The sequence below is a fragment of the Rhinichthys klamathensis genome, unplaced genomic scaffold (assembly GCF_029890125.1).
Source record: "Rhinichthys klamathensis goyatoka isolate OS25496 unplaced genomic scaffold, OSU_Roscu_1.1 h1tg000137l_1, whole genome shotgun sequence".
In the NCBI taxonomy this organism is placed as follows: domain Eukaryota; kingdom Metazoa; phylum Chordata; class Actinopteri; order Cypriniformes; family Leuciscidae; genus Rhinichthys; species Rhinichthys klamathensis.
This window is the reverse complement of record NW_026606672.1, coordinates 736,759-751,625: the sequence shown is the minus strand read 5'-3', so window position 1 is coordinate 751,625 and position 14,867 is coordinate 736,759. Positions and strand designations below refer to the sequence as shown.

Sequence of the window (14,867 nt, the reverse complement as noted above, 5' to 3'; positions counted from 1 at the left end):
ATATATAAGATGTACAAAATCATATTTTAGGATACCTAACATGTCTGTGATATTTGTTTATTTGTCTTGCCTCAAGCTATAATGCAAATCGATTTGTAAAATTCGCAGATTCATTTATGGTAGCTTGATATTATAATATTGACGATATATGGTTATTATCTACCACTCAAACATTGCATTGAAGTATCATATAGATCCAGTAAAACGGTAACCAATAGACTAGGCTACTATAATGACGCTGGCTTGTAAACGTGATCATCGCGATCATTTGTCGTTAGAAAAAAATAAAACCCATGAAATTATATTCATATGACATGCTGAAATATATGCCACTGTACCTGGGATGAAGACATTTCAGACAAGACGCAAGCAGAACACCTGCATGTGACCTCTTCCTACAGTGTTCAGGGCTATCGTGGTTGTCAACAATTGCACGTGCATGTAGGATGACAGAGTTTACGACAGTAGTAGAGGTCTAGAGGACAATACTGTTTCCCAACTGTAGGGGGACCCCACCCCGAGAGCAAAAGTAACCTGGTGTTACTTTAACTTACTTGTTCAGCAGAGAAAAGCCGTCTCTTCTTCCGTTTCGAACCCCTTCAAAACACGGAGTTCACGCACTTTTCAAAAGCCCCGCCGATGTTTAAATCCTTGTGTTCGCATGAGACGGTTTCTTTCTCTTTCTCTAGCCACCTTAAATCCGAAGTACGAAGTCTTTGGGGTTTTATAACTGCTGAATCTCCAGTTGACACTGATGATTGTTGTTTGGATCTTTCTGGATGCCATAAGTTTAATTATGTAAAGTGCTGGGAGAAAAGCCTATACATCTAAACATCTCGTCACGCGCAGTATAGCCGGCTAGCCGAAACTCCTTCTTTATGTGTACGGGTGTGACGTAATGACGCAAAGACATGCTCGAATTTCCCGCGGAAACCCACCAGTACCACTGGAATTAAAATCATTATTACAAGCTAACCGTTTTGAATCTAGCTATGGCAAGCAGATAGTTTTGACCACTGGCAGAATAAGTTTTTTTTTATTTAATTATTTTGGATTATTTTTAACTTAAAAAAGCTACGGACTGCAGCTTTAAGAAATCATTAAGATTAAACATGTCAAGTAATTATATGTCCACCCTGTCTGCCATAGAGCGTAAAAGATACATACACAAACTTAATTTGTTCAATTTAAAAACATGTCCCTTCATTCTCCCAGTCAAATTGGTGTAACAACCCCACCCAGTGGCCAGAGGTGTCTTTCTTTTACTGTCTATGGTCTTACCCTGACATTTACTCATATCGTACTTCATCGAGTCACCATATGGTAAGCCAGTGAATGATTTTACTTCGTTTTTGAAAGTAAACGTCTTTAAATGTATATATTTTGTCTTATAATATACATTATATAATATATATAACCTCACTGGGTGGGGTTGTTACACCAATCTGACGCTGGGAAAATAAACGGACATGTTTTTAAATTGACCAAATTAAGTTTGTGTATGTATCTTTTACGCTCTATGGCAGGCAGGGTGGACATATAATTACTTGACATGGTTTATATAAGTGATTTCTTAAGTTATTTACTCCTGTCGGCTGTGTACGGACGTTGGTTTTTGCCGTTAAAAAGGGGCGGGGACGAAATTGACAGTTAAGTTCCCGGATGTGCCGGTTGTGCGTATTGCAGCGCAGCCGATGCACAGCGCTTTGATGGGCATAGGTTACATCTATCGCTCTACAGCTGCGCGCGCGCCCTTCCGAGAGAAGTGCCCTTCCGGCGCATCTGACGTCATACGCGCCCATACTCGAAAAAAACTTTCCGAAACTTGTGACAACCAGGAAGGAGTATTTTGAAAACAGAAATACTCAATCAAACGTACAACTTAATTTTTGAAACTTTGTCCATGTTTAGCATGGGAATCCCACTCTTTAACAGTGTAAAAAACTCACTATGCATGAAATAGCATTTCACCCCCCCTTTAAGTGGATCAATATCCCATGCATCTTTATTGCTCACTTGTTGACATGCACCCATGTTTTTACTCTGCTTGCATAATACAGGTCATGCAGGGGTGGGGGGTCACTAGAATTGTGCAATTTAAAAAATGTACAAATAGCTGAGTATACCTATTTGTTGGTAAACTACACATTTCAAATTAATATTAAAATGCACTGTACTATATAATATGTAAATATAATAAAAAATGGAATCAGTTTGAAAATGATGGCGAATACTGTATATCAATTACATATCAGCTGTCACCCAATATTGGTAACCACTGATACCGGCAAACTTTTTTTTATTGCACTGATCTGAGTACATTCTTAGTTAGCAGTTAACAATAGTTTAATTTGCAGAGTAAAATAAAAAGTAAACAGAAAGGTTGTTTTATCACCAAACTTAGGCTTCATAGTTCTGCAGAGGTGGAATATTTCTGTTTTCATAAGATGAATTATAGACTTTAAAAAGTATGTAAAGGAACCTCGTATATTTTGTGCTTTTGCAGTTGTTCACCGTCATCGATGGAAATCAAGAGACTTTACCTCAACCTTCCATCATTGATAAAGATGAAATTTTTTTACCTTTTTAAAGTAAAGTTACAGATTTGACTTTTCTCAGGTGAAAAACAGTGATGAGATTCAAGATGTCATAACAACATTTGCCAGCAGGTGGCCATGATTTAACAACTTGTTGTCAACATTTTATACTATTGTTTGTTCATAATTTATGTTTGTTCACAATTTCTCAGGTATTTTCTGATAAGATCAGATAACAAGGCTCAGCTCGAGGACAGCCTTCTTATTTTGTTATCATGTAACTGTCATGTATTTTAAATAATAAATCAAATGAAAATTTGCTACAATTTGAAAACTTTAATTTGAACAGCAGCTTCTCGGGAGCTTCGGCCATGACAGCTCCATCTTCAACACTGAAGAAGTGCAAAGGACCTTCAAAAAGTTTCTTGGAAGAAATCAGCCAAAGAAGGGTGGACATGGATGAGTATGTAAGCGACAAATCAAAACCACTTCCCGAGTTCTTTGAGAAGATGGAGCAGCTGAAAGTTGCAGTTGAAAAAAGTGAAATTGTAAATTTAATGTGAAATTCATAGAGCCTATTTTTATATACATTCACTTTTATTTGAAATTCTTTTGAAATGTGATTTACTTTCAGATTAAACATCAAGCTCCTTTTGATGTAGATGAGGAAGGAATGAGAAAGGCTAGACTTTGGAATAGATTTCTCCCGCAGTAAACTACCAGTTTACAGATTCGATCGTCCATTCATTATCTTTATTGTTGACCCGGTAAATCACAACATCCTTTTCATGGGAAAAATTTTCAACCCAGTGGAAAAGCAATGGCATGACATTCAAAATATCACAAGTGACATTAGATGGCCATTATTTATCAATTTGTTTTGCTGACCTTCTAGAGTTTGTACAAATGATGTACAGAGTATTTTAATAGTACAGCTATTGCTTAAAAAGTTTGTGTTAGCATATAACTGTCTACATAAAGTCAGAATATGTAAATACTGTATACAGGTTGAATTGCCTTATACTGAAATGCCCTTTGAAAAAGGCACATAAAAGAATCTCATTTTTATGTTTCAGGTGTCTCATGTTGTTTGTCTGTAAATGTTTCTGTAAAAACATCAGTGAAGACGGGACACTATTTGAGCTGATATAAATATTTATTTCCTCTTTATATATTCCATCTTTACATGCATGTCAGGCATCTCAGTAGCTGAAAAAGTTTCAGTGGATCAATGTTTTTTTTTATTTTTTTTTATTGTAGGTCATGTCAAAGTTAGCATCCCCACTGTCTAATAGAACAGACAGTTGTTAGAGCAGGCACTAGACCTAAAGCATTTCTAGTTTTAAGTGGCTTCGCCTTACTTCAATGCAACATTGATAGACTGACGACACTGCCGCAGTTTTTGACTAGAAGACTCAAAGGTACAAGATATAGAGGAACCTAAAGGGATCCCCCGCAGAAATGACAGAAAATTCTGTACAGAGACTGGCTACTGTTGGCAGGTTTCCTGAGAAACAACAGCGAGCGACACGCTCTAGAATCAAACTATATCACGTCACCGTTAGTGATTTAGATCAGAGAATCCTGGCCTGTACACAATAGTAGCTATATACAGTGTGTTACGCTGCAAATCAGGGCTTTTTTTGCTGGGTTTGATTTAAAAAAATCCAATTTCATATGTGTTTTTGTTCCATAAATGAACCAGAAATGCACACTGACTTTCTTCATTATTATACAGCTTCAAATCATGCATAGTAGGACCATTCTGATTATACAGAGGCTACATAATATCATTTAGGGTTAATCTTGTGAGCACAATTATAAAAAAAATAGTAAAATCACCATTGGTATTTTAAAAAATACAGTCACAGACAAATTTGGTAGAAGAAAACATAAAATATGCTAATTGTATAATTTACGTTGCTCAATGGGCTTCATCTTCCACGTCCATTCTAAATATGACTAGTGTTTGCAGGCAAGATATGTTCAAACAAGTAATTCTATAAACAAGATTCCTTTCCATTGCACAGTATTCACAATATACTACAGAAGACGTCATAACAGAACTCAGCAATGACCTGATATTAAATGAGTCTTAAGCTGGTATCAAGAACACGTTCAAGCTTTTTGAGAGCACAGAGGACGCCCAGTCCCTTGTATTTATAGCGGACATTACTATCAAACAGGTCTAGAAGACTTAAGGAAAGAGACACAAACTGTGCATGATTATATAGGATGGGTGCAACTCTTCATCAGAAATCCCATGCAATGTTTTACACATCTGTCATTACACTGAAAGGTACTAGAGCGCAGTGTCCTGGTCCGAAGGGGCTGGTCTTTAGAAAGGATGCTTGTGTACGTGTGAATCATTTTAACAAAGCAAATTATTTCTGATAGTGTTTCAATGCATTCTGTTTCAGCTCGCTCACGGATAGAGGCTGCCATCTTGTATTTGACAGCACCCAACAAATAAAAACTGCCCTCAAATGTCCATACCAACCACGATGCAAGAGCAAATGACCTTCGTGACCTTGCCTGAATGGATCAGATGAGGAAAGCACACAATTGTGAATTCATGCGTGTTTGTGCGTGACGCGATGCGTCCTCTGAGTTCTCGCGTTTAGTTGTAACTCTTCTGCAGGTGAAGATGAAAGGTGGAGTCATCGAACAGTGGATTCTTCACTTCCATTTCCCCGGTCTGGAAAGAAAAACAAACACCACGTCACTATGGGAGACCTCATACTGCAGCACTGTGGGTGACATCATAATACCATCTATTGCAACTGCAGGAGGCATGATTTATGATAGTGTTAGTGAAGATCACTCTCATACGCAAACACAACAAACATAAGCCGCTTTTACACCGTCGGGCCAAACCGTACTCTGCTTAACCGGTATGGATAACGGCCGATCTTTGGAATGTCATTTTGTTGTGTCAAGTGTAATTTTGTGTGTTTACAGACAATATGAAATGTCAATAGCAACTGTTATGAGGATGATCAAATATTTATTTTAGTTTTATCATTCATTCAGCTACAGAGAAACTGGTAGCCAGGCAACAGACAAGTGACCAATCCTGAGTTGCGCATCAATATACGCATTCTACCAGCACGGTAGAAATACAAATGGAACCGTTCCTTACTGTTCGTAGAACCGTTCAGCCTGAAGGTTGAAAAGCGCTATAGATGCAATCTGTCACACATTAAGAATAATTAAGTATTGCTCTCTTACTGGGGCAAGTCCAGGGCACTCATACACAGTGAAGTCTCCATCTTCATTTTCCTCATCCGAAGTGGCTCCCGAATCTGGAATCTTGGAATCACTCCGTTGTCTGCATGAGGATAAAAAGACACAGAAGCCATGCCACTAAGTTGTGAATAATATTGTAAATTATGCCATTTATTTATTTTATTTCACCTATTCAGTCCTACCTATTTTAAAAAAATACACATAAAATAACAAATAAAATGTTTGTTTTTTAATTATTATTGGTGCTCATACATGTTTCTTTATTATTTGTTAAATTATATTTTCCATTTCACTTCTTTAAAAGAAAGTTGGGCATGTATGATTTCTAATATTACAATGATTTGTAAGCCTACATGTGTTAAATGATTGTGGTATAAGAAATATTGTTTTCTGCTTTCAAATTTAGATGGAGTAGATGAAGAACATATACTGTCCTACCATTCAAAAGTTTGGGGACGTTAATATTTTTTTTTATATTTTTGAAAGAAGTCTCTTATGCTCATCAAGGCTGCAATTGTTGGTTCATAAATAGTTAAAACACCAACATTGTGAAATATTATTACTATTTTAAAATAACTATTTCTATTTTAAATATATTTTTATTTTATTTTCAGCAGGCATTACTCCAGTCTTCAGTGTCACATGATCATTCAGAAATCATTCTTATATATTGTATTTGGTAACATTTCTTATTAACTTTATTATCATTCTCTAAAACAGGCAGGCTGAGTATTGGTGGGAAAGGTTGCATCCATGAAAGGCAGTTAATGAGAGACAGAAGTTTATTAATGCTGTTTGCTGACTACTCACTTGAGTGACATCATTTGCTGCTTCTGAAGCTGAAAGTGGTACATCTGGGCACTCTGGGCAAGTGTTTTATCTCCAGTCTAATATTAGAATAATAGAAGAGCGTGTGAACATGCAAACAATAAGACACATGCCTGGATGTCACTTTGTTTTTGTATGTGTACATGGTCTACTCACCATGCCACTATCATAAGAATTTGGACCTATCAACCCAAAAGCAGGATAATCGACCTTCTGGGCCAGACGATTGCCTCTCTGCATCCTGAGAAGAAAAATGACAGCGTCAGTATCATTCAACTCTACTTGCTCATCCAACAAGGTTTTGAAAGGTCTTTAAAGACCTCATAATATCTAAGTTACGATTTTATAGCTTTTAGTCCTTGTGGGTTTTTTTCTTCTTCTTTTTTTGAAGATTTTTGAGTTGTTCTTTGAGTTCATCAACTCGACCATTCAAAAGCTTGGGGTCATTTTGTGTTGGTCTTATATTCACCAAGGCAGCAATTATTTGATTTAAAATACACACACACACACACACACACTTAACTGTTTTCTATTTTAATATTTTTTTTTAAATGCAATTTATTCTTGTGATGGCAAAGCTGCATTTTCCTTTTTTTCCCCCAGTCTTCAATGTCACGTGATCCTTTAGAAATAATTTTAATATGCTGATTTAGTGCTCAAGAAACATTTCTTCTTATTTACCAAAGTTGAAAACAGTCAAGCTGCTTATTTTGTGGATACGTGATACATTGTGTAAACCGTAAGCATTTATTGGGAATAGAAAACTTTATTAACATTATAAATGTCTTTACTGTCATTTCAGATCAATTTATTGCATCCTTGCTGAATAAAAGTATCAATTTCTTTAAAAAAAGATAACAACAACAACAACTTTTGAACGGTAGTGTATAGGCTAATGTACTAAAATGTACATCTCTTACAGGTTTTTTAAGTTCATTACTGAGAAAGTCCAAAATATAAGTCAGACTGCCATGTAAATCGTGCAAAATCTCACCTGACCCAACACACTCCAGTCAAGACCATAGCCACTGAGCCCACCATAAAAAACACACCCAAAAATACTAAAGGAGAAAAAACAAAAAGGAGTATGTCATGAAAAGGAAGGTCCACAAACTCTTATATCTTTATAAACATCAACAAACAAGATATAACTCACTGATGAAGGAGTGGTCCTCAGAGGGGTACGGGATGATAAAGGGGGCGCTGTGCACAGGAGTGTGTGAGGCTGGGCTGGTGGTAGAGGAGGCAGTGGTCAGGACACTTGTCAGAGGCTGTTCTGATGTAGCAGCGGTAGAAAATGCTTCTGCTCTGTGCTGACTGCTCGGCCAGGAATCTTCAGGGACTTTGGGAGCCGCTGGAGAGGGGGCTGAAGAACATGAGAAAAATACAAAAAGAAAGACTGTCAGGTCTGAATGGAAAGTACTGAATTAACAATGTTCAAGAAAGTATGGAAGCCTTGTTTCCGCAACAGAATAAAAAAATTAAAAAGGTAATTACTAATCACGACTTTTATCTTGCGATTTATTTTGAGATATAAAAGAATTGCGAGAGAAAAAAGTAACTTATTTATTTTTTATTCTGTGGCGGAAACAACCGTCCATAAGAAAGACCTAAAATTTAGACAAGTGGGTGCCAAAGTATGGCAGCACTCTTTTAAAGGGACAGTTTACCAAAAAATAAATGTTGTTATTTTCTCACCGTGATTTTGTTGTAAACGACATATTATTTTTCTGTGAGACACAAAAGGTGACATTTTATGTACCTTTTTTCCCCATACAAAAGTGACCGCAGCTGTCAAGCTCCAAAATAGAGAAAAATAAAGACCATAAATGTAGACATGCATATAAATAGTCTTTTGAAGCCATACAATCGATTTTTGTGAGGAATAGAGCAAAAATGAAGTCATTATTCACTGATAATCTTCACCAAATATTTCCTTTAGATGAGTCATGGCAGACCTGACATCATCAGCACCAAACACCATTACTTCTCGTGTGTGTGACGTGAACTGCAGTGTCAGTTTGAATATAAAGACTGAAATTTGTTCCTCACAGAAAGCTTTTGTATGGATTCAGAAAATCTGGAATATAGTGCACAAGTGGACCTGACAGTCATGATGAGTCAAGCTGAGCTTGTATGTACTTTGTCGTTTTATGTTTCACAGAAGAAAGTAAGACATACAGGTTTGGAATGACAAGAGGGTGAGTAAATGATAACAGAATCTTTGGGTGAACTATCCCACTGATCTCCCTTGAATAGTGGGATCCACATGTCTTACCTAAGTGCTTCATCTCTGATTCTCTGTGTCTGCTGATGATGGAGGACAGAATGTCTATCTCTTCATCCAGCTCTGGGAGATGGTTGACCTTGGCTGCTTGGGCAAGAAAGAGTGAAAGAGAAACATGAGAGTTACAAAGGGAGAGAGAGGGAGGATGAAGAGAAAGAATAATGGAAAACGCTTACACCAGCATTCAAAAGTTTGGGTCTGTAATTTTCTAATGTTTTTGAAAGAAGTCTCTTATGCTCTCCAAGGCTGTGTTTATTTGATCAACAGTGAAAACAGTAATATTTTAAAATATTATTACAATTAAAAATAACGGTATTCGGTTTTAACATATTAAAAAAATAATACAGTTTTTCTCGATTGCTTAAACACATTTCTTGAAACTATGCCTCGTATTCTCAAAACAGTAAACACAAATCCATAACGTCTCACCCAATTCCCCAAACATCCTATTTTCAGGTCGAAATGAAGCTCTACACTCAAAACCATTCACTCTTGCTGAAAAACCAAACTTTGCCCTCAGACAGGACACACAAGCCCTCAGAAATACACACACTACAACATAGTCTTACACACTGGTGCTATAAATTCAAAACAACATTTCCAAAACTGGTAATTCATGTTGCTTGTGGTCCCCCGCCCTCCCTCCCCCCCCCATCTTTTTTTTTTTTCCTCTCTCCTACTCTTACGTAAGATGTGTGTGAGCATCATATGACAGTAAAAGAGCATACACAAACCTTATTCAAATATGGTATAGTTCAAATATATTCAATTGTATTGGAATGGTAAAGAGTGTTGGTACATGCCTCCACTCAAGGATACAATATGATGAACAAGTCTAAGAATGTTCCACATATGGTTGAAATACCATCATTGACCTAGAAAGATAACAATCTGGGAGTCAAGACTATAAAGGAGAAAGGATGCCCTCCCTTCACTGTCACACTCTGCACCCGCTCTGTGTGACTGTACAGTCGTACGACTGCTGGCCTTTTCTTGCAAGAACATAAACCTCATCAAAGACAATTGGAAATGTTTGTCTCTTATTCAGTGATAGAAATTTGTTTGCCACCACACCTCCCTGAAGGTTCTGATGATGGAGGCGAAGGTGAAGCGACTCAAATTTGGCTGTACTCGTTGCCCAGCCTCCCTCATAGTCATACCATGGACAAGGACATGGCCAACTAAAGTGGCTTGAATTTCATCCGAGACTGCTTGTCTTCTTGCCCTTGCCCTTCCTCCTCCTCCTCCTTCTTCTCCTCCTCCTCCTCTCCCTCCTCCTCCTCTTCCTCCTCCTTTTCCTCCTCCTCCTCTCCCTCCTCCTCCTCCTCTTCCTCCTCCTTTTCCTCCTCCTCTTCTTCCTCCTCTTCCTCTCCCTCCTCGACATATTGCTTACAGTTTTTACCAACTGCTTACACACAAAATCTTTTCATGTCACATGATTTTTGAAACCTCTCACTCAAAGTGCAAAACTACATGCCAAATCTTCAAAACCATAAGCTATTTCTCAGCCTTTGACTCAGTTTTCAATTGCATAAAACACTTTTTCCAAAACACTACACACAATTCTCTACCTAAAACACAAAGATCTATCAGGAAGTGACTTGCTTTCCTTTTCCAAACACAACCAATCAAAATGCTACACTTATTGACCAGGTCACACATATACTCACTTTTCTGGATGCAATTCATACAATGCTTGTCCCTGATCCAGATCAGGAGGCTGCTAGATTTGTGGTTGTGTGGGACAATGTTAGTTTTCACCGGGCTGTTCTGGTCCAAAACTGGTTTGCCACCCATCCACAATTTGTAGTTTTGTACCTACCCCCATATTCACCTTTTCTAAATTCCATAGAGGAATTCTTCTCAGCCTGGCGCTGGAAAGTGTATGATCGCCAACCCTATGCCCGCATGCCGCTTCTCCAGGCAATGGAGGACGCATGTGGGGACATAGAGGTTGCCTCTGTCCAAGGTTGGATACGCCATGCTAGGAGATACTTCCCTCGATGTTTGGCAAGAGAAAACGTATCTTGTGATGTGGACGAAGTATTGTGGCCAGACCCAGCTCGGAGAAGAGATGAAGCTTAGCACTGGGAACTGCACCCCCCCCCCCTGCCAATTCCTGGACTGGGACCCCACACAGAATTTACTGTATTTTACTGTAAAGAATATACTTTTGGTTTACGTAAATGTTTACGTAAAAGTTCTGTTTGTATGCTAATGTATACAACAGTAATGTTTGGCCTAATCAATATTTTCTGTTTCTACATTGCATTGGCGTTTCCGGTGTACTTGTTACCACTCTCAGCAGATTACTTTCACTGTAGAACATTGTATTGAAATGTAGATATAAGCCTATGAAAGACCAAAGAGCTTTAGATTTAGAACAGCAGTGTTTACATGGTATATCCAAAAATGTGTTATTATGAAAGAAGTGTTTGCCATTTGATGCAAATGCTTCATTCTGACATGTGTTTATGGCATTTTGAACGCAGTATTGCATTTTGAAGGAGATGTGAGGCATTTTGCATTTTGTGTGTGCAGTTTTGAGAATTGTGTGTAGAGTTTTGAAAAAAGGAGACTTAGTTTTGAAAACGTGTGTACGCAGTTGGTAAAAACTGTAATTTATCTGTGGATCCATTGTTCCAAATCTTTTATAAAAGATTGTATAACCTTTTATCTATCTATTGAAGGATCTGACTGATGTGTGTTCAATTTTGACTCTTAGTGTTTTCACCTGGGTAATTGTGTGCTAACTGAGCTGAAGCTGTGCTGACTTGAGTGAACAATTTTGAATACTAGTGCTTTCTAAATGACCACGTGGTGTAGGCAATGAGAAATGAAGGGATTTGTGTGTAGAGTTTTGCTGTGACAGTTCAACAAATCTGACTAATGTGTCAAAACAGGGGAATAGTGTTCATAGTTCAGTGAAATGGGTGTGCTTTTTGATAAATGGCATTATGGTTTTGAAATTTTAGTTCAAAAGCCTGGTTATAGTGTTTAAGCAATCGAGAAAAACTGTAATAATGTATGTCTGTGAATGCAAAACTCAGTTTTCAGCATCATTTCTCCAGGCTTCAGTGTCACATGATTCTTCAGAAATCATTCTAATATGCTGATTTACTGCTATCAATGTTGAAAACAGTTGTCCTGCCTAATATCTTTATGGAAACTGTGATACTTTTTTGCTGGATTTTTTGAGAACATTTATGTTATGTGAAATAGAAATCTTTTGTAACATTACAAATCTCTTTATTGTCACTTTTTTTCAATTTTAATACAACCTTGCTGAATAATAAATAAATAAAAATTACAGACCCCAAACTTTTGAATGCATATGGTCTGGAACAGTGTCCATGTAGCCTACTTCCGAGTTATGTTAGAGTTAAAGCTGTTGCTCTGAGCTATAAAACAGTACAGGTCAGTTACAGAACTATCTAAAGTGGCAACTTCTGATAAGGTAAGTTTAATAATAATGCACCAAGGAATATGACATCTTGGCATAGTTTGTATTCCATTGGGTGGAATGTGTATGCTGTACTCATAGCACACATAATTATGTGCATTTAAAAAGAATTCATCGTGACATGCACCAAAAATGTGTGTGCTTAAATGTTTATGAGCTTGTGTAATACTGTGTTAGCTGCGTGTGCATGTGTGCGAGTGTGTGTGTGTACTGCAGTGTGTGTAGGTGGATTTGGTCAGTTGGTTTGTTGTGTGGTGCTGCTATGCGTATGTGGGCAGTAGGGCGTACAGGCGGGCAGGGAGAGATAGGGGGAGGGGACTCCACAGATTCATGAATGAAATCCGTCACCACGGCAACCACTGGGAAGGTGCCAAGAGCAAAAACTTCACAAGCAGGATAAGAGAAATGACAGATTGAGTGTTTGAGAGAGAGAGGGTGTGTATGTGTTTGTGTATGTGAGAGAGAAAAAGATGCTTAAGCCAACCATGAAAGTTCTATTTTTACCAGAGCGAGATAAATTTACTTAATAGTGTCAGATTATATATTTTCCACTCCAAATAACATGGAAAAAAACAGCTTTAGTTTGATGTGGATTACACATTTAAGGGATACATTTTTTGTCTAGTGACCTTGAAATTTCATTAATAGGCCTATACAGACTAGATAATCTGCATTTCAAATAGAAAGCTCCAAAAGTGTATACTTGCATAATTAAATGCATTAACAAGCACATAATTAAACACATAAATTAAAAAAACGACACTAATAAAACTGAAATCAGCCACTTGCTTTTTACAGAAAAGCCTCTAAACTGAACTCGATGTTCTATGTAAATAGTGAATCATACAATACCTTATCGAATGCAACATAACTGAAGAACTGTGTGCAATTAGAGCTCTTAGTAAGTTAAAAGACAGTAGCTGGGTTCCATCCAAATGTAAAGCAAATATTTTCAACGTTTGCAAAAAAGAAAAGAAAAAGGTATTAGGTGCATTTCCATCAAGTTGTTCGAGCGGATGACCGTGGTATTGGTAACCTAGTAACCAACAGTAAATAAAACACCATCAGCGGAAACAGCCGATTAGTCACGTGGGTTTAATGTGGACTATGTCAGAATCTATTCTGTAAATGCATTTCCATCTCCCATAATTCGCATTAACCATTTTTCGCACAAGTCAAAAACCACCTCAAGCGAGCGTAAAAACATTTTTTGTGTGAATTAAAGGTACAATATGTATGATTTTTGTAATAAAATATCCAAAATCACTTGCACAGTGTGATATATTTCCTGCAGTTGTGTACTTACAATATCCCAAAAGTTCCCAAAGATTTTTCATTTCAGAGAAATTCCAATTTTAAATAATGGCTCGTCCCTGGTCATTGTCGCCTGTCAATGACTTAATATCCACGTTATCCCTGGTTTCCACTCGTACTGCCATAGTAATCATGGCGACAGACGTGGACAAATGCGTTACGTCTAGCAGCACACTCACGCTGTTGTTGTTTCATTCAAACATTATGGACCATGGCAAGCAGACTTTGGGACAAAAGGAGAACTAAAATGAGGATCAATATAAGCGTGGCGTTTTCGAGATGCCGAGAGAGCTTGGGAGCACTTCGACTCGGCGCAGTAATATCATCACTCGTGAAAAGTCATCTCCCCCTCTCCCTCTCCGGAGTGATAATATTACTGCGCCGAGTCCATAGATATATATATGCGCCGAGTCGAAGTGCTCCCAAGCACTTGCTATGGTATTCCGTCATACATTATAGTTATCCACTTTACACGCTTAGAAAAGCACAACGTTTTATTTTGTGCCACCATTCTTGGTCGAGTTACACTACTCTAGTAACTGTATTTAAATAGGGAAAACGTGGAGGTGTTTGGTCGCTTCTCTGGTTGGATCCTAATGAATGAACTGGGCTAAGTTAAGTGCTATCAAAGTGTCTCCTGCGCCAGAGCGATTGAGTGTACGCACTGAGACGAGAGAGGTATGTATCAACTCGTCTTAGTCAAGGGAATAACATAGTTTAATATGAAAAAACGGTGGAGTATCCCTTTAAGGGATCACTCGTTTCTGATGCGATACTTCAAAATGCGCATAAAAACAGCGTGATGGAAACATAGCTATTGGGTCTCATAACTAGCTGTCACCATTATGTTCAGTTTAGCTTTGGTTTCGTTTTTATGGACTTTTAGTTTGTCATTTATTGTTACCTCTTTCCTTTGTTCTAGTTTCCCGCCACCTATCACTTGTCATGGACTTACATTTAATGAGCACACCTGTCTGCATTTGGTTCATCAGCACTGTGTATTTAAGTTCCTCATTAATTCTCAGGCTTTGTCCGGTATTGTTGTGTTTTAAATGCTGTCACGCTGACCATTCTCTTCTGTGGATTACTTGTTTCTGTTTTATTTAATAAATACTTTGTTACTGAACCTTTTTGGATCCGTCTTCCTCATCGTTGGACCAGACTGTGACACTAGCCATGTGTACTCCTG

General features: G+C 37.8%; 1 protein-coding gene across 1 annotated transcript in view; it reads right to left on the bottom strand.

The window, feature by feature from the left end:
* Nucleotides 1–14,867, bottom strand: part of npdc1b (neural proliferation, differentiation and control, 1b) — a 122,317-nt gene that overhangs the window by 93,537 nt on the left and 13,913 nt on the right. The window contains exons 3-9 of the mRNA XM_056257394.1: nt 8,893–8,985; nt 7,771–7,980; nt 7,609–7,675; nt 6,771–6,855; nt 6,597–6,673; nt 5,769–5,868; nt 5,142–5,235 (exon numbers count right to left, since the gene is read on the bottom strand). Coding sequence (XP_056113369.1) covers nt 5,158–5,235; nt 5,769–5,868; nt 6,597–6,673; nt 6,771–6,855; nt 7,609–7,675; nt 7,771–7,980; nt 8,893–8,985 — 710 coding nt within the window. The 3' untranslated portion in view covers nt 5,142–5,157. The remainder of the gene's footprint in view (nt 1–5,141; nt 5,236–5,768; nt 5,869–6,596; nt 6,674–6,770; nt 6,856–7,608; nt 7,676–7,770; nt 7,981–8,892; nt 8,986–14,867) is intronic.